Below are 19,470 nucleotides of genomic sequence, written 5' to 3'. Positions count from 1 at the left end.
GCTGTCACTCTGCCAACTCCTTCCCTTTTGGGAATCATAGTTTTCCCACCTGGCCTGGTCTGATAACTGGTGCTGGGGAGCACTTGGAGTTGAGATCCTTGACTGAACCCTGTGTGGTTTTGCTTTTCCAGTGTTCTGTAGTAGTCATGTTCAAGATCTGGTAGCATATGTGGGTAAGGCTCATTCAATGAAGAAACTCTGTAAGTTAAGACAGGCCCTGTCTCATGTTGTGGCTTCCAGAGCAGGATTGGGCTCAGTGGCACGTGCCATTGTTTTCCTCTAAACAGTGCAGTTTGCAAAACTGCATCTGCAGAGTATTACAGTGTTCTTTATCATTTGTTAATAGAAAGCATATGTCACAGCCTTCATGTGAACATATTTCTTATGATGGATTTATCATTATGAATGACTGGTAATAGCACAGCAGATGGCAGGAAACAGCATCATTTCTCATGGGAGCCTGATCATGGAAATAGCAGTTTTCTTTTGGGACTGTCACCACCTTATGCTTTGTAGCTAAAGCAAGGTTGCTGGTTTTTTTAACTTTAAATTTCTCCCAAATTCATATAACAAAGTATCAGGGATCCTTGAAATGGTCTGTGGATTAAAAAAAACAGGGGACTTGATTCTTAGTATGGGTTTGAACTGTACCTCGTGGTCTCAGAAATTTGGGAATGATCGTATGAATTCTATCCTCCTACATTCAGGGTACTTATTTTTTTGATTGTGCATTGAACCTTTCATGGCTGCTTTGGGGTGTTGAATCACTGCCCAAGTTTGCCTTTCTCCTGGCTCCCCTCTCGTGCTGATCTGGAGGTCTGATGTGCTCCACATGAACAGACTGGGCAATGAGCTACTTCATGCAAGGCTGTAGACACACAGCTTGCTTGGTGCCTCTCTAAGTCACCACTGAGCATGTATATATGTGTATTCTGGTGGGAATTTGAGTCTAAAACAATCCCTGCCAGACACACTGGCTCATTGGTGTCTTTCTGTCTGCAGAAACACTTGGTAAATCTCTTGTCATTAAATTAGTTGGCTTAGATGATAGCCACTGTTCCTGGCTGTAGACTGGTAGACTGAAAAGCAGTTTCTTTATTGGGGTTGCATTTAATTTAGGACTGTTGTCCTTTAGTGCTGTTGTCCTTATAGTTCAGCATCTGACAGGCTTTACAAACCTCTAGGTTTTACTCACCTATTTCATGTTAATTTGTTTTGGTACCACGTGTTACTAAAGCCATTTAACTACATTGGGTGGTTCTCAATGAGCTCATAGATGGTCCTGACAAAGAAAGCTCAGTAGTTCCTGCTGGTTTTTTATTATGTTTTAAATGGCATAAATTGATGATCTCCTCAAAAACTGAATTTTAAATTTCATACTGTTGACATAGATTTTAATAAATTGCAGAGAGTTCCAGGGTTCCAGAAAGCAATTGCATTTGGTGGAAGCTCAGGGTTTATGGATGTGTTGTTGTCTCTGTTGGGTTTGCTTTCTGGTATTTTGGTTTTTGTTGTTGTACTCTTTTGTTTTACACGAGTATTAAATGACTGGTACATTAAATCCTTGCTTATCAGAAAGGCAAGATTAATGACCTCGTTTTTAAATATGGAGAAATGTAGACACAGAAGCTGAATAAATTTCCAGTGGCTCTAAGGAATCATATTGGTAGAATCTGCATTAGAATTCACTCCGAGACCTAATACAGAAGAGTGAAGTGTTCAAAATGTGTTTTGGACTAAATTCAGTGTTTTTAGAAAATCCTGGCCAGGCCCTGCTTTAAGCATTGTTCTTGGTGAGGTGAAAATTACAGTCTGCTCACTTAGGGTCTGGCAGACTGCCTGGAAACAAGTGGAGTGGAACCACAAAGAGCCTGTGAATTCCAGATGCCAAGGAAAAGTAAACCAAGTCATCTCTAGCATTATATGGTGTATTTATTTTCTTCTGTCATGCTGGAAGAAACAGAGGAAAAGGTCTAAATCCTGAAAGTTGTCTGTTATCTACTTAGGTATTATTATTTAGTACATTCCTCTCTCTTTAACTCCTGAATCTTGCATTTGTGATGGAGGGAGGAGAGCCTCCCAGTTTCTCTAGAACAGCTCCCCTTTGTGAGACAAGTGGAATTTTAAGGCTGCAACACTGCAGTCAGCTGAAATTTTAAACTATAAGTTTCTGGTATCATCATTCAGGAGCATTTCAAAGCCTTCCTCTTCCCCCCAGGGGAGGGACAGGAGTTGTTACAGGGATAAGGATTCACATCTTGTCTGGAATTCCATCACTGTCAGGAGAAGGGAAAAGCACATTTGCCCTCCCCAAAGAACTGACCACTGCAACATTTGCTAATCAGGTTTCATCTTACAGCTGTTTCCCAGGTAACATGCAGCAGTAGAAAAAAATACTGCAATAGGAAGAGACCAGAAAGAGCCTCTGGTAGTTCTCTTCAATGACTGAAGAAACAGAGTAAAAACCAGAAAAAGTGGATAGTGCTTTATCATCTTCTTCTCAGTCCTTAAGAACAGAGATTTGTTCAGAGGACAAGCCTTTTCATAGCCAGCTGTAGAAGTTATAGAATAGGAATAGAGTAAACTAGACTAGAATTACAATTAGAATAGAATATTTTCAGTTGGAAGGAACCTACAGTGATCATGTAGTCCAACTGTCTGACCACTTCAGGGCTCACCAGAAGTTAAAGCATGTTATTAAGGGTATTGTCTAAATGCCTCTTAATGTGTTTCTTTGCAACATCACTTCCTATTATTCAGGTTACAGGACTTTTTGAGGAGAAATTATCTTTTGCTTTACAGTCTGTTCCTGCTATTTTTCATCATGGTAATGAAGCAGTGCAGTTATTTCCAGGAGTTTCCTAGGTAGTCACAGAGGTTTTTGGAAGAACTGCATCCTGAAGGTCTTTGGAAAGTGAAAGGCTTAATTCACTTGCCTATATATAGGTGTTTAGTGCTATTTAAGACATATCAGAGTATCTAAGATAGCTGTATGAGATGAGCAGAGCAATGCAGAACCTCAGGTGACCTCTTCTGCTGCTGCTTCAGAAAAGCACAGAGGATCAACAGCAGCTGTACTGGTACTACACCCCTCTGTATAAGGACCTGAATCCTGTTCTAAATATTGCTGTTAAGGATGGAAGAGCCTCTAATACTGTATATTGTTCTGTTTGTCCACAGGATTTCCTGTGAACAGAACTTTGTGTCTTGAAGCTAGAAATGTGCCTTACATATTTACAGACAGCCATGGAGGTGGCAAACAAGTATTTATATGACCAATATGTCTCTTTTCCTTTCAGGTGAATTATATAGAGCCTCTTTAAGAAAACAAAGGTTCCCTGCACAAGGTAGTATTGAAATACACGAGGACAATGAGGTAAGATTGTTTCCTAAAACAAGCTGTGCTGTTTTCCAAGGAGTAGACATGTGGAAATACTCTCATATTGTGTTATGGAACTATAAACTCATTTGGTGGCTTGGTGTATCTTTCCCTTGTTCAGTAGGGGCACATGCAATCCCTGAAAATCATCACAAGTGTTTTACACATTGCATACTTAACTTGGGTGGAAATATGACCCAGTTCTCTGAAGAGAAGTTGTGATACCTGCTTAGTACTTGAATGGAAATGCAGGTTTTGTGAAGCAGATTCAGCAGAAGTCATGAAACTGGTAATAACAGAATTGCCTTTTTTTAGAAGCAGGAAAGAATCTAAACAAGTTGTGGTCCCTTCCAGCAAACTGATTCGGGTCCTCTGTCTGCACATAGGACAGATAATGGAAATGTCTGCTTTTACATTTTCAAAGAATTCCAGTCCTCCAGCCCCCTGAAAATTATAACAGTCATTGATTGACTTCAGGTGTCCAGTTGAGGAGCTCTTGAGCCCTTTGTTTCAGTCACAGCTGAGCTACTGCTGAGAGGCAAATCTAATTTCATTCCGTTGAGTCTTCCTGTGAAAGAGGCCAGTTAAGTCAGCTGAGAGACCTGGTTCAAAGCTTTCAGTTCCACCAACCCATCAGCACTGCTGCTTATTTACAGGCAGGCATTGGCTGGGGAAGGAACTACTCTTAGCTTTAAAGGGAATTAAATTTCTTTTCTGAATAACTGGAATGGAACCATATGGAGAGGGAAATGGTAAATCAGTGCAAGGAAAAGTGGAACCTTAGAAGTGCTCATATGATCCTGTATTTAAGCAGATATAAGTCAGGTCAGCAAAATGCCTTCACAATGAATACTTCTACTGGATACTAAAATTCATGGGCTGAAGAGAGGTAGGGGCTTTATGGAATAATGTAGAATTCTCTTATTTGCAGCTGTTCCTCTGTCACCATTATACAAATACTAAAGTTACCAATTCCACTTCATTCCAGAACTTCAGAATAAAGTGTCCAGAACACTGCCTGATTCTCAGTAAATCACCCAATCTAGCAATTAACAAGAAATACTACTGGTGTTTTAGTTGTGTATTCATGTTTGGGCAGGAACTAGAAGTCTTCAGCAATCATGTGATCCAAAGTGAAGAAGAAAATGGCACTCAAGATTTTAACATTAAAAGTCTAATCTTTTAGTGCATTACTGAGTTCTGTGAGAGCACAGAACTCTGAAGGGATAAAGAGGGGGAAAAAAAAGATGTTGTGAGACATTCAAAATGCTTTTCCAATCTGAAGTAGAAAATATCTTGTTTATTCTACAAAGCTGATTATTGTCTGTGCACATTCACATATCATTAATTTATTGGTGAGTTTTATGGGTATCAGCAATGATATGGTTTTTTAGCTTTTTCAGTGTCTGGGTGAATTAGCCCCATCTTTCATTTTAATGAGAAGCTGCCAGTCTCAAGAGGCTGAGGTAGCTCTATCATCTGCTTTTGCTGGGTGTTTTCACTGGCAGAGAAATTTGGCCTTTTAGAACCTTTGCTAATTTGCATGAGAACCCTGCCAGTAAATGAAGCAATCCTTCAGGATACCTACACAGACAGTTGCTGAGGCTGCCTGTGGAGGTTGGAATTCTTCTCCAGTCTCAGAGGATTTAAAGTAGCTTTTGATGTACACAAAGCTGTTTTAATCTTTGTTGATCTGAAACCTACTTCTGTGCTGCAAAGGTTTTTCTGTCAGAGGATGGGGGTTCTACCTGGATCAGACATACTTGAATTAAATGGAACATGGGGCATGTGCACATGCACACACACAGCCCAACCCCTCCAGTGAGGGCAAATGCCACAAAATGATCACAGTGGGGGTGGGAGAAAAAAAAAAATCACTGCTAGGGTTGACACCAGGTATACCAACAATGTCCATAAAAATGCTTCCTGCCTTCTTATTCCCTGTTTTTCTCACAGGAAGGAGTCCAACACCAGAACTGCAAAACTCATGTGTTAATTTTGATCCTGCATGGAGGGAACATCTTAGACACTGGAGGTGGGGACCACAGCAGCAAGCTGGCAGACATCAACACCTTCAACTCCGTGTTTGAGAAGGTGACCAGAGCCCATTTCCCTGCTTCTTTGGGCCACATCCTAATGAGACTTGTTCCCTGCCCAGCAATCTGTTCAGCAGCTTTCTCTCTTGTTTCCAAGTAAGTTGATTTGCATTTCCTGATGTTTGGCTTTGCATTGTAGTTTTGAATGGCTTTCTGTGACCCATCTTTTTCATAATGAAGTGTTGCAAATACTTCTTTTAATCTGTTGCTGACTGCAAGACTTGGAATGATCTTTCATCCTTTTCTAAATGGATGAGTTTGTTTTAGAAAACATTCTTTATTTAATGTATCCACTTCAGTAGCTGCTTTTCCTTACCTGCTTTTTCAGTCTTCACGTTCAGTCACTGAATGAGAGCGTTTTCAGGTAACATTTCCTTCCTTAGAGGTACTGTCCTTGACATAAATACCTTAAATGGCACAATAAAGGAGAAAGACACCTGCTCTTGGGACTGCTTCAACTCTTCTACAAGTGCAAACCAGGATTAACTGGTGAACTCTGGTGAGGAGAGGGGAGAATCAGATTTTCTTGATTTTCATTTTTCTGAGCAAATAGAAACTTCTCTTGGTTTTTTCAGGGGCTTTCCTAAGTGATGGTCCCTTTTATAGTCTTTTTTGTTGCAGTGTAGTGCCCAGGGTTACCTTTCAAGCTCATGTAGAGCAGAAGACCCTGCAGAAGAGTTGAGGAGGTCTACAGCCATGTTTTGGGGCATACCATACAGGAATGGTGGTGTCTGCTGTCCAGATGTCAGAGAGGAGAGTTGGAGAATACACTGAAGTTCTGAAATACTAGTTAGGCTTAAAAGCATATGGGAGGAAGAGGTGTCAGGGTGCAGACCAGACTGGTGGAAGTTGTGCCTGACTGCATCAAGGGAGAACACATGGAAACAACCAGGAAAGAAGTGTATGTGCAAGGAGCTGCCCTGTAAAGCAAGAGGACTGATAGAAGAGGAGGTGAAACATCAAAGAGTGTTAAGAAGGTCATCTTTACCCATTTGGGCTATTGGTAACAAGCTTTTTTCCTCTCTACCTCTTGAGAGTTATGTGCACTCAGAGAACTCGGTGCCCCTTAGTTATGCCAGGGTGCTGTGCCTGCAGGTCTCAGCTCTCTGGAGGAAGAGCTGGTAGAACAGAAGGAAGAGTGTGTGCTGGCAGCCCAAATGGACACAGCTCTGACTTTCTCCCTCTGTTTCTTTATTCCCTCTTGCTGCAGCACACAATGTCCAACCAGAGTGAAAAATACCATTCTGGATATTTGAATGTCCTATAGAATCATCCTGAGCACTGACATAACATTGGTATTGCAGTGGTGTGTTCTTGTGTGGAGCTGCATGTACCCATTTGGGGCTGACAAAAGGAGAGACAACCCCCTGCTCTCCCATTTCTGCAGCTTCATGCCAGCAGCTTTCATAGCCAGAACTCCAGAATGCAGTTGTGGAACAAGAAGTTGTGGTAAACATTCCATTTAGGAAACTGTGGTGGAGGAAGGGTAGTTTTAATTACTGTAGTGTTTCACTGACTAAGCAGCAGTACAAGATTTCTTCTTTGGTTTGAATGTGGCCTCTGTTTTTTGAAGATGCACTGTGAGTGTGTGGCAAGGTAGTACAGCCTGGTGTTTACCTTGACACAGGTTTGAATCATGCTGTGCCTGTGTGCAGAGTGCCCAGGTTCAGAGGGATTCCACTGGGACTTTTTATCTGAATGCACCTATTGCCTTTCATGGCAAAAATCACTCCATGTAGTCAGTGTTTCAGATTGTTTAAACTGGTCTTTTCCCACCTAATCCCATTGTTTCAGTTTCCTCTGTCTCCCATATAAATCAGAAACACACTGTTTATGTAACCTCTGTAAATTTAAAATGCATAACTGATCTCCTGTCACTGTGGCTAAGAACAAAAACGGGTTAAAACCAAGGCACGTTTTTGTTCCAGCAGGATGACTTTCAAGCCATTTCTTCCCTTTTCGGGGAGAAAAATATCCCAGAGTGTATCAACTGTTATGCTTTTTATAGCAAATGATTCAATGAGCATACATTGATTCACACCTCAGAGTAGAGCTCCTAAATTACAGTATTAGCCAAACTGGAGAACAGTTTTTGCAAATTTAGAGGGGGTGGAAAGGAGAGAGAAGGAAAAAAGGCCGAAACAAAACTTATATTTAGGAAGCAAACACTTTTTTTCTATTCCTCCTTTTTCTTTTATGCTGAAAATGGAGGAAGTAAATGCATATTGTGGCATTCAGAAACAACAAGTCCACAGGACTGTCAGTGTGGAGTGCAGATAACCAGACCATAATTGGAAAAAAAATGTTGTCCAATGGTTACCCAACCAGATGTTACCGTATGGGCGATTCCCCTTCTGCTTTCTCCTCTCACCCCCCTCTCCTCTCCATGGGGCACTCTCAGTTATCCCTGCTGGAGATGCCATCAATCTCCTCTCCCCTGGGAGCCAGGTGTGCTCTTCCCCACCATGGAGGGCAGCTGTGTCTTGCAGCAGAGTCATTTGCTGCCTTTCAGCAGGAGGAGTTGGGTTCCAGCACTGGCCACTTTGTCAGGCTCTTACACTCAGTGCTTTCAGCTGCTTCTCTGGGATCTCCCTGTCCATCTCCAGCCTTCGGGCAAGTGTGATGTTTCTGAGCTGGTGATTTTCAAGATAACAAGACTCGTGCTCTTTTCGGCTTCAGCACTGATATTTTACCTGTTTGTCTCAGCTTCAGCACTAATTCTCAGCAAGTCCCCTACAACACCTTCATCTCTTCCATACACTCCTTCAGTGGTCTGGATGTTTCTTCCCTTTGTGTTGTGTCTGCTATAACAGTGGAAGTCTCTGTGGCTAAACATTTAGAATAAAATGCATTGTATTTAAAAAACCCAAACCCTCATTTCTAAACCAGTTAACTTTGATTAATTGTCTTGACAATAATTGCTCTATTTCAGATTGATCTAGATTGCTAAAGCTGTGGGGGGAAACCCCAATGAATTACCAACTATTTCTTTTTCTGTTGGTTCTGGTTTGTGTGGTTCTCTTTTGAATATTGTTTGCATTTTATTTTTATTATTAAAATATATGCAGGTGTTTTTTTCCATTTCAAACATTCATTTAATAAGCTTTTTTCCTCCTGTGTTTCTCCCTTTTCCTGTCTGAGGTATCTGCCAACTTTATTAGTACATGTAACTTTCTTGGTGGGTTTTGAAGATTCAGTTTTAATTTTTAAGAGTTAGTATTCATAACTCTATATCTGCTGTGCATTTGGATGATCTAATCAGCTGGCAAAATGAAGCCATGTTAATTGACAGCTTGGCAGACCAGCTGAGCTCAAGGACATAGAAACTGTTACACTACTTTGGATGAAAAATACCAAATCATTGGAGTGCTTCAGCCAGAGGCAAGTGTGGAAAAGCCCAGTGAGGCTCAGGACATGAGCACACAGCAACAAATCTTTCATTCCATTACCCTGGTAATAGTCTCAAGGATGTGAGTTTTAGCAAAAACACAGACTAATTCCATTCCAGGCAGCTTGCTTTTAAATATTGTGCTAGCCCACCAAGTTCACAAAGAAAGTAAATACAAAATAGAGTTCAAGTTGGTTGTCTGTGGCTTTGGATAAACTTTGGATGTGCTAAATTATCCAAAATACTTCTGACTTTCCTTTAACATCTAAAGGACAGTCAACTTACTGTGAGAGAGTCTGGCACACACCTTCCATCCTCAGCTCTCTCTGAGTTGTCTTCCCCACTCATCAGTGAAAAATCAGTCAAGATGTGATTGGCAGATTTACTGAGAAACTTGCAGGGTGCACATCCAAGCTAAAGTCGAGCTGATCTTCTATCAAATTTGAGCTTGTATTTTCAATTGAGTCACCTTCTTTTTGCCAAGTGTTACTGTGCGAACATTTGCTGTGATTTCAGAATGTGTGCAGATGTCTTTCATCTTTTTGAAAAGATGGGACACTGGGAAAAATGTCTATATACTTTGGAACAATGCACCTGTTGCACTTGTGTTCTAAGAAACAATATTCCATTGTGATGGTTGGATCCTGCTCTGTGATGTAGTAAGTTGTTGTATGGGAGGGGAAAAAAAGTTGAAGTGTAGTTATGTTATTGCCATTCTAAATTATGTCTATTTGAATGTGGCACAGTTGCACCAAGTATGTCTAACTACAGAAATGCCTTCTAGTGTAATCTCATTCAACTAAAGCAGTGACTCCCTGGGTTTTTTAAGCAGTTGAATTCTGTGAGAAAATGATTGTTCCTTTGTTCTTTCATTGTGAACTGCGATAGCCCAACCTGTCTCTGTTAATTGTCATTCTCTAATGCTGTGTGATGGCTCTTACACTTTTCCTGATAATAACATACCCTTCTCCAGCCTAAATCCCTACAGCTATGATGAGAGCTGTCTCAGCAGCAGTGAGGACCACATCCCACTGGCTGCCTTGCCTCTGCTGGCTGTCTCATCCCCTCAGTACCAGGATGCAGTTGCCATGGTGATCAGTAGAGCCAATCAAGTTTACAATGAGTTTCTCAAATCTACAGATGGGGCTGGTTTTAATGGACAGGTAGGACTATTTTCTCTTACGTCAAATTAAAATCCCTTTAGAGCGAGGATGTTTCTTTTACAGCCGTTGTGTTGAGGGGGTTGAGTTGTGTGTGTAGGACAGTGCTGCAAATGTGATGAATGAATGTTAGTGTGGGATCATCTATTCTCAATGCCCAGCACAAGAAAGACACTTCTGGAATGCTGTGCACTACCTAATGTGGACTCACTCAGCTGGTGGAAGATTATACACCTTCTTCCATAAGGTTTTTGACCCCTAAGTTCTTACTAAGCATTGCACAGTAAAGAAACTTAGAAGAGAAATATTCACTTGCCAGCAGCATTGCAGATTTCCTGTGTAATGTGGGGGAAAGTCCTGCAGTTTTTCTGCGGTGACCCACTCACCAGTGGAACTAATAGGATTGGGAATAACAGAGTAGACAATGGAAAATTGGGAATTGGAGAGAGAGGCTTTGCTGGAGCTGTTGCTCGTGCTCAGACACACACAGGGGGGGCAGGAAGAAGGAATCATCTCCTGTGGGATGGGGAGGTGTTCAGTGGGATTGGCTTGTGGGGAAGATTCTCGTGTGCCATAAACTTACTCCAGCTGTTGAAGTCCCAGTTTTAGTGGTCTGTACTTTTTTAGTTGCCAGATCCATACTCTGAAGGTAGCCTTTATGTTTATATTAAATGGTAAGCAAGAGTGGATCTCTCTGCTTAATACCTCATTTTAAAGCTCCATTCCCTTGTCCTGACAGGAGAGTACCAATCCGTTGAGATCCTGTTCCATCTATAGCTCCAAAGAAATTGCTAAATGGCTGGAAATGTTTGTGACACCAGTCATCTGGTGATCTGGACTTTTGGAGCTGAGTCTGGCTGCAAGTAGCTGGAAGAGTTCTAATCCATTTGGCAGAACTCCCGCTGGTCAAAATAGTCCCTGGGACAGATATTCTTGGCACAGGACATATTTCAGGAAATAAAAGGATGTGGAAGAGAGTGGCTACACATTTTTAGCTGCAATAGGAACCAAGGGTATAAAAGCCAGTAATGAAAGTGTGAAGTAATACAGGAGCTCCTCTGCAGTGCTGTGATGCTTTTTGTTTCTTTTAAAACACTTGCTACATCTCCCCCCCCCAAAAATCTTTCTGTTTTCTCAGGTGTGTCTGATAGGTGACTGCATTGGAGGAATTTTGGGCTTTGATGCCATCTGCTATAATTCTAATACAGCTGATGAGAGTCGGAACAGTAGCAGGAGAGGAAGCATCAGCAGCATCCAGGTGAAGAGAAAATATCCACACAGCTGAAACCTTATAGGCTCATTCCCTAGAGGAAATTGACTTCATATAAGCCAGACAAAATTTGAGGATTTGGTAAATTACCATGATGAAATGAGATTTGCTCATGTGTCTAAAATTTCCTGTTTAAAAATTGTCAGCTTCAGTTTTATAATACACAGAAAGCAGCAGTGTAGGTTTTATATATAAAACTTTAAAGTAGGGTTACCAAGTGCCCTTTATTGTATCCCTAACTGTAGATGCAAACATGTCCTCTCTCAGTAATCTGTTCGGTTCCTGGTTTTGTCGAAATATTTTCTTTCTTTTATATGTATTTTTTTATTTGTTCACACAGAGTCTGGAATTCCTTATGTTACTGCCTGGGGGTAGTCTACCATTAAAATGTGTCACAGATAAGTTTTAGTGACTAGTGAAAGAATAACTCTTTCTGCATAAGGAATGCAAGTCACCTGAGGATCTTTGAATGGACCACTGAGCGTCCACAAGTGCTGCATTTGCAGAGAAGGGAGGAGTAATTCTGCCTGTGATCCAGGAAAGATTGTGTGATAGTTAAAGCATAAGTTTTTAATGTACTGCTAGTACATAAACGTCATTATTGTGATCAACACTTGAGAAAGAAAACTGAAGTTCAGTTGATGTTAAATATTTCAGGTGGATATGGAGAGTGGGTGTGGTTGAATGTATAAATGTAACCATTTCACATAAACTGTGTTGTATTTTGGTGTCTGTCTAAATCTTTCTTTTGCTCTGTTCATTTTCTGAAGGATAATCCCCTCCTAGCAGAAGACTCCAGTCTGGGTGACAGCAAACACCTGAGCAAAAGCAATACTGACATCTCTGGAATCCTGGAGGATGAGGAGCCAGGGCAGGCACTGCCTCGGAAACAGAGCGACTCCTCCACCTATGACTGCGATGCCATCACCCAGCACCACGCTCTCCTGTCCAGGTAACTCAGTTCAGGGGCTGAGGAAAAGAGCCTTGCTATTGAATGGAGCCTGTAACCTTTCCTTACACAGCTTGAGTAGGTTAGAATTTGCAGCAGAAGATTCAGAATAAACTTACATCTGTACTGCTGAAAGGGAGGGGAGATAAACTTTAATATTCATAGTTTTTGCATAACTTTACTAATAAGTATTCTGTAGAATAACTCTAGAAAACTCTTGCATGTTGAAGGTAGGAAATTTACTGAATAGCCACACTGAAAACCATGGTAAATGGCTGCTGTGGTGCATTATCAGTCTGTGGTTTCAAGGTGTGTTGCTTGGATCTAAGTACAGGTGCTAGAGCTTTCTAAGCTGCCTCTTTTGGGAATGGGTTTTTTTCCTGAACATCCTCTTCATTATTGTTGATTCAGTGCATTTTCTTTCCTCAGCATCCACTCAAGTGTGTTGAAAGATGGTGCAGACCTTCCTCCTGTGGATTCCAGTCTCTCAGAAGTAAACCTGGGCCGATTTGAATTTGAAGTGTCTGATTTCTTCCTCTTTGGGTCCCCACTTGGTTTGGTGCTGGCCATGAGGAGCACTGTTCTGCCTGGCCTGGATGGTAAGAGCTTCCTGGGGTTAGAATTCCGGGTGGGTAATGACCTTCATAAACACAGAGACACACACAAAAAGGAGCTAAAAAGAAGCTGCCTAGTTAGAGTAGGTAAATTTCTTCCTTTAAAAGGGGGAAATGTTAATGTGGGTAGGTACTGAGGTGATGAGGGTTGTTCCAGGGATGTCACTGCTTACCTGTTTGCAGAAGTGTGTCTTTTGCTCTGCTGTTAACCACGTGCCATGTCATATCACACGAAGCTCACACTTCACCAAGGATCAGTCCTTGAAAACAATAGAAAAAATAATGTCTGTCCTTGGTTCAGCATTACCTGTTGTTCACATCTGGCTTCATGGGAGAATTTGGCCCCTGGATGTGTGGGTGTGTTGTTTGTGAGCCATTCTTCCTCTCTGATAACAGAGCCCAGTGATCACATACATAGAGGGTTCTTTAGTTTCATTTCTAATCTGGATTTTTTAAATTTTTCAGTTAGAGGAAAAGCTTACTTTACTTTTTAGTATTCAGCACATGATTTGTGTCTTTGTGACCTTTGGATAGCACAGCACCTTCATAGGAAGTGATATATTCATTTATCAGGTCATGGAGAAAAATTCTTTGCAATAGTGAGAAGAGACAATTCAGGCCTCGGGATTTTTTTTCCAGCCAAAAGCCCTTCTTTCCCCAGTCTCAGCTCTGGTACCCTCCAGACACTTTGGCAGGAAAATATATGTTAATTGCTAGTATTTTAAACTATTTTCTTGAAATTAGCTCTCACCTCCATCCTGCCTCTGGTATCCTGCAGGGAGCATGCTTTGAGAGCAGCTCAACTGACCGGCATTTCAAACACATTCTGAGGTGAGCAGAGTCTACTTGAAGCATAATTAGTCTTTAGAGGTACATATGATAAAAGACTCCCATTTTAAAGTGATAATTATGGCACAGTTGAGAGGAAAACAGAGGACTTGAAACCTACCATGTAGACAGTTGAAAGTTAGTTGAGAAGAGTCAGGTGCCCTCTTTACTGAAGTGAAAGGTAGAAAGCTACTTGAAATGGGACAAATAAAACTCAGATTTTTTATTTATTTGTTTTGTTACAATCAGTTTTTAAAACAAAAAGGAAGAATATTTTATCTAGAGGTTTGCCTGTTATGTCTGCAGAACAAATGCATTTGGTTGTGTTTTACTTTCTGAATATTTATTTTTATACCAACAAGACTGTGTATAAAGACAGATCTTCATTCTGGTTTTTTTATTTCCTTGCTACATGCCTTTTAAGTCTCATCTGCCCAATTTTCTGTTGATCCCTTGGAGCTTCCTGGACAGTTCTTCTGGTTACCCTCTAGCACCGTCTGCTGTGGTCCTTCCCCTGTCCAGACTCAGTTCTTACACAGATCATTTGATCTGTGTACAGATCATTCTTGCACTCTGTGTGTGCTGGTTATCCTTGGAAAGGGTTTGCTACCTCAGTTCCCCCCACCAGGTCATGAGCATTTAGTTCCATCCACAAAGTGACCCTGTCCTGCCTTGGGGTGGTCGCAGTGTTTTATTTTACGCTTGCTCTCAGTGGGAACTAACACTGCTGAGTGCCACAGGAGTAGGGAGTGAAGTACTCAGCTTAGCACTGCAGGTGTCAAACACAAGTACAGAGCTCAGAAATTTGGCAGAAACACAGAACTAGGAAGGAGATGATTTCAGCTTGCATGCACTTATTACATTTGTGCATACTGAGCCTACAAAATGGAAAATTTGATCTCGTTATTAGCAAGGTGAAATCTCTCTCAAATCATACCTTGCCTGCAAATGCAAAACCACAACACTTCAAATTATCAAAGCATTTCATCAATATGGTTTTCTTCAACTGAAAGAGTTCATCAACATTAACATAAAGGGTATTAAATACTTTGCTGGACCCAAAACAGGCCAAGTGAAGCCTCCACGCTTCAGTTTTGCCCCCAGCTCAGCAGCATTGCCTCTGAATTTGCACAGAACATCTTACAACCTCAGTGAACATAAACCAATGTGTGCACTTGATGCTTGGCTTTGTTAGCTGTAAGCCTGGCTTCTGCAGGCAGCTTTAGGAATGACAGATCCAGTTGTGTCACATTACTACTCTTTTCTAAAACTAATCTTTACTCGCCCATGTAGAAGACAAACAGCAGCCATGCAGCCTGTAGGATTTATTGTACAGCACAGCAGGTTTGAAAATGTCTTCCTTGCATGGAGTTCACAGGGAGCAGACCTAATATTCTCAAATATGTTTTATAAATAGTTTAGTCATTCCTTTACTCTGTAGGTAATAAACTGACTGTTGTAACCAATGAGCCCATAAGGAATTGATAAGATTCGGTGTGATTGAAGTGTGGTGTGGTGAAAAGTGACTACATTGACTCTCTGACAGACCTCAGCAGTCCTGTGTGATCACCTGTCCAAGTTATGCTTCAGTGCTGTGTGTTTAGTCAAAAGAATGTCGTAATAGCTGAGTAGATGAGTTTAAGATTTGCATTCTCATTTGCAGCCCCAAATTTCCAGGTGCTGCTCACCTTTAGCAAAAACCATAAACTTTGCTTTGCTGTTACAGCATGACCAACCTCATTTCCATACATAAGGTGACTGGAGAAACTGCAGTGCTTTCTGTCACCTACCTGCTTCTGCTCTCATTTAGGTTTAAGTCCTCTGGATGTCACAGGCCCATCAAACTATTTTGCTGGTAAATATTTCAAGTGCTGAGCATCACAGCTGTAATGCTCAATAACATACTTACAAGATTGTTAAACTTCTCTCTCCTTCCTTTCTGCTGTGTGTTTCTCTGGCTGCTCTTCACATCTGCTGTGTGCCTGCATCTCAGACTGTGATGCCTCTGTAAACTCAAGTGAAGTGAAGTGTTCTTTACATAAAAAATAGGAAACTATTTAGTTAAATTTCTTCTGGCCAGATGTTTGCTAATCTGGAGCTTGCAGAAGACCATATTAACCATTTTACTGTACAGACTCCTTGAAAATCATGAAGGGGCAATACTGAACTCTGTCTCATTCTCATCCAAGTGTGCCAGGTCCGACCAGCCTGCAGCCAAGTGTACAGTTTCTTTCACTCTGCTGACCCCTCTGCCTGCAGACTTGAACCATTGCTGGAGAAAAGGTTCCATCTCCTTCCTCCATTCAGTGTCCCACGGTACCAGAGATACCCTCTGGGGGATGGAAGATCTCACCAGTTAGGTACAGTGCCTGTTTTCATAGCTCTCATTGCCTGTTCCTACTCTTGCATCTGTGGTGATTGCTGGGAGAAGACATGGCAGGAGGTAAAAGTTCAGACAAAAATGTGATCTATTAACTGGTGGGGCTCTTCACTCTAAAGGCAAAGTACAAGTTCAGGTTATGTTACAGCCCAGAGAAAGCCACACTATCTTGACCTTTCATTAAACAGCAGCTTTCTTAGCTGCTACCTAATTGACATTTTGTAATCAAAGTGCTTTTGTTGCTCTTACAAGTGAGCCTTGGCTTTGTGACAGGTCTCTGATTTACCTCCACTCATGTCTTTCCATACTTATTAACGTGTGGGATTTAATTCAGTTTTTTGCCTTCCTGCTTATGACATGATGCATTGTATCTATTTTGAGATTGAATTATGGTTGTTATGTATTAAATCAAAACACCTGGTTTCAACATAGCCTACTTTTTAGACATTTGACATAGCAGGAGGTAGATAATTATTATCCTCTTTACTGTTTGAGCTTCTGCCTCACATTTTACTTCGCAACACAATGGAAATAATTGCAAAATTTTTCACTTGAGAAGTTTCATTTATAAAGGAATGTGCAGGAGTGCCAGTCCAGACTGTGGCTGTTCCAGCTGGTCTGATTCATTATGGATAGATAGAAATTACATCTAAAAGCACAGCACTTCTCCAATTTTATATGCATAGGACATTGTTCATTTTGTCTGGAGATAGTTGCTGTGTGGTTTTGAGATTTGGCCTCTTGGCATTAGCTGTAACTATCATAGTTATTCAAGATAACACTGTAAAATGACCTGCTTTTATTTTTTGTCAAGCATAATAGTAAATTCAGGTTAGCAGGACAAATGATAACCTTTAGTCACTCTCAGAGCCATGAGAAAGTTGCTCCTTTCACTACAGAAAGTGTATGGTACTGTCTCATCTTGTGAGATAAGTCATAGAAAAGCAGCGTTGTGTTTCCTTTTCCTTGACTGTGTGAGAGCCTGTGTAGTTTGCCTGAGAAAAAGGAAGTCATAAAATTATCCTTCCATCCTTTTCACCTGCATCAAGCTCCCCATAGCCACACACAGCTGCAGTGCATGTCAGCAAGATTGCTTAGAAAGAACAGTACACTGTATTTTCTTTAATGAAAACCCACACATTCCCATGGAAACTGCAGTTGAACATATTCTGTCCAAACTACATACCCATCAGAAAGTGTTAGAAATTGTTTCTCTGTTTCAGTTGCTGCACAGCTCGCTGTGTTGTCTCTTGCAGTTCTGATGTTAAGGTTTATGTCAAAACGAGCCAGAATCTTTCTGGCCAAGTCTCCTTTCTTGAAGGGAGGAGATTTTGAGGAACTATACTGCTGTTCCATTTCATTTAATGATGAATTGTTTTTCCAGTTCTTATAATCTATAGACACTTAATGCTTCCAGTGTATTTTTTTTCAATGGTGTCCTTGAAAGCAGCAACCTGTTATTGTGTCCTGTGTGCACCATTGAGGTATTCATTGCATTGAGAGCTGGCAAGGCTTGAGAAGTTGAAGAGAAACTTGTTCCAGACCTCCAGTACATAAAGAATTGCATGACACACTCCTCAACCCAAGACCATGTGAAAGATGAGCACAGCAATCCTACAATTATTTCTCTGAATGGAACTGAAATTTGCTCAGAAATAGAGCAATATATCATCAAGGGCTGCCTGCTTTCTTTGTATTACGTGCATTGAACTGGATCTCCTTCTTCTTTTGTTCACTGCTTTTATCTCTCCAAGAGGTTTATTCTCCAAGAAACAACACTGAGTAGTCAGCTGCTTTTGATGTGCACTTTGCTGTATAACCTGTGTCTCAGTTGAGGAGGAGTATGCAGGCTGCTTCAAGGAAAATTGTCAGTAATGCTTTTATTTTAATGCATGTCTGCTATTAAGTGTTTCAGAATACCTGGGGAGAAAGGCTGTGTTTTATTTAATTGAGTAAAGGTATTACTCTGGCTTTGTCACAATGGCATGAATAAATGAGGATTCTGTTCCACTTGGGAGCAGGCAAACCAGTAGATAGCCTTACTGAAGGTTGTCTTTCTAAAGTCATTTTGTTCATGTCAGAAGAGGACAAGAGAAGAATCACAGACTCCCAGGACTGTGTAGCTCTTCTTAGAAAATGACTATAAAATGAGTAGGCTTGAGTGTGAGTAAAATGGCCTCCCAGCATCACAGCCCAGCTTTTGGTCCTGGCCAAAAGCACTGCTCTGCCAGTGCCCTTTGGTGGCAGGAGAGGATGCTCTCTCCATACTGTCATGCTGTCTCATGCTTTTCTTACTTTGAAGGAGAACATTAAATGTGATATTATTCAGGGAAACATGCACTAGCTCTGTATTTAAAAACAAATTAATATATAAACAAATAAAATATACACACAAACACTAATTTCAAAGCCCTGATGTTCATCCCTTTTTTTGTTTGTTTGTTTGTGTTTTGTTTGATTTGGTTTTGGTTTTGTTTTTTGTTATTTTCATTACTGGTACCTGCAGGTGATGCTCTCCACAACCACAGTGCTCTGTTCCTTGAGAACAGCTCTTTGAACATACCTTTTCCTCAGGAGAGTCCTGGATCTCCAAATACATCTGATCAACCACAAGGAAAAACAAGAAAGTTGAGCTTGGGCAGCACAAACAGTGAAAACTCAGGGTCAACAGAAAGCTTGCCCTCAGCCTGCCTCACCAACAGTGAGTGAAAACTGGTGCCTTGTGCTGCTCGATGTGGCAACAGCCCTTCCCTCCAGTGTCTTTGGGAAAAGGAAAAGTATCTTCTTGGAAATTTGGGGAGAAAAATTTATATAACACAATTTATATAACACAATTTATCTCCCTTTTCTGTTTGTAATTAAAGAGATAAAGTAATAAAGTGAAGTAATAATTTTATATTAAAGTGCCACTCCTTAATAGTCATAACAGTTTCACAGTAACAGGGGGTTACAATTAGTTTCCAGGCATGAAACAATATGGATAGATAAGATTTCTTACCCATAATTAAAAGTGCTAAAATCATTATATTGTCCTTTTGTGAACTGCAATCAGATAGATAAGATATATAGATACTCCATTTATTATTTGGGAAGCATTTGCAATTATGATCATAAAAGTACTAGTTTTCCACAGTACATTTTCCATGGACCAGGAAGCAGTGGGAATCATGCTGAGGGGATTTCTAGTTTCCCAAACTTGGACCCAGAAGAACTGTTTAGATTGCTGACAGTTAAATGATGCAGTCAGGAAAAACAATACTTTTATGTTTGACAGATACCTTCAACAGACTCTAAATGTCAGGATGAAAAAGGCAGATCTAAGTCAGTTATGTAGCTTAAACATAAAACCAGCAAGAATTTTGTGGAGGTATAGAAATGTTATGCTATTTTGTTTCATTTTTTTTGT

At 40.8% G+C, this 19,470-nt stretch overlaps 1 protein-coding gene across 1 annotated transcript in view; it reads left to right on the top strand.

Annotated features, from left to right (window-relative positions):
• The window catches only part of PITPNM3 (PITPNM family member 3), a 56,144-nt gene that overhangs the window by 24,304 nt on the left and 12,370 nt on the right, over positions 1–19,470 (top strand). Inside the window, exons 5-12 of the mRNA XM_071574783.1 lie at positions 3,300–3,376; positions 5,336–5,571; positions 9,837–10,026; positions 11,162–11,281; positions 12,064–12,245; positions 12,672–12,841; positions 15,874–16,044; positions 18,571–18,765. Coding sequence (XP_071430884.1) covers positions 3,300–3,376; positions 5,336–5,571; positions 9,837–10,026; positions 11,162–11,281; positions 12,064–12,245; positions 12,672–12,841; positions 15,874–16,044; positions 18,571–18,765 — 1,341 coding nt within the window. The remainder of the gene's footprint in view (positions 1–3,299; positions 3,377–5,335; positions 5,572–9,836; positions 10,027–11,161; positions 11,282–12,063; positions 12,246–12,671; positions 12,842–15,873; positions 16,045–18,570; positions 18,766–19,470) is intronic.

The sequence above is a fragment of the Pithys albifrons genome, chromosome 21 (genome assembly GCF_047495875.1).
Source record: "Pithys albifrons albifrons isolate INPA30051 chromosome 21, PitAlb_v1, whole genome shotgun sequence".
In the NCBI taxonomy this organism is placed as follows: domain Eukaryota; kingdom Metazoa; phylum Chordata; class Aves; order Passeriformes; family Thamnophilidae; genus Pithys; species Pithys albifrons.
The sequence above is the reverse complement of the archived record's forward strand: the minus strand, read 5'-3'. Positions and strand labels throughout refer to the sequence as shown.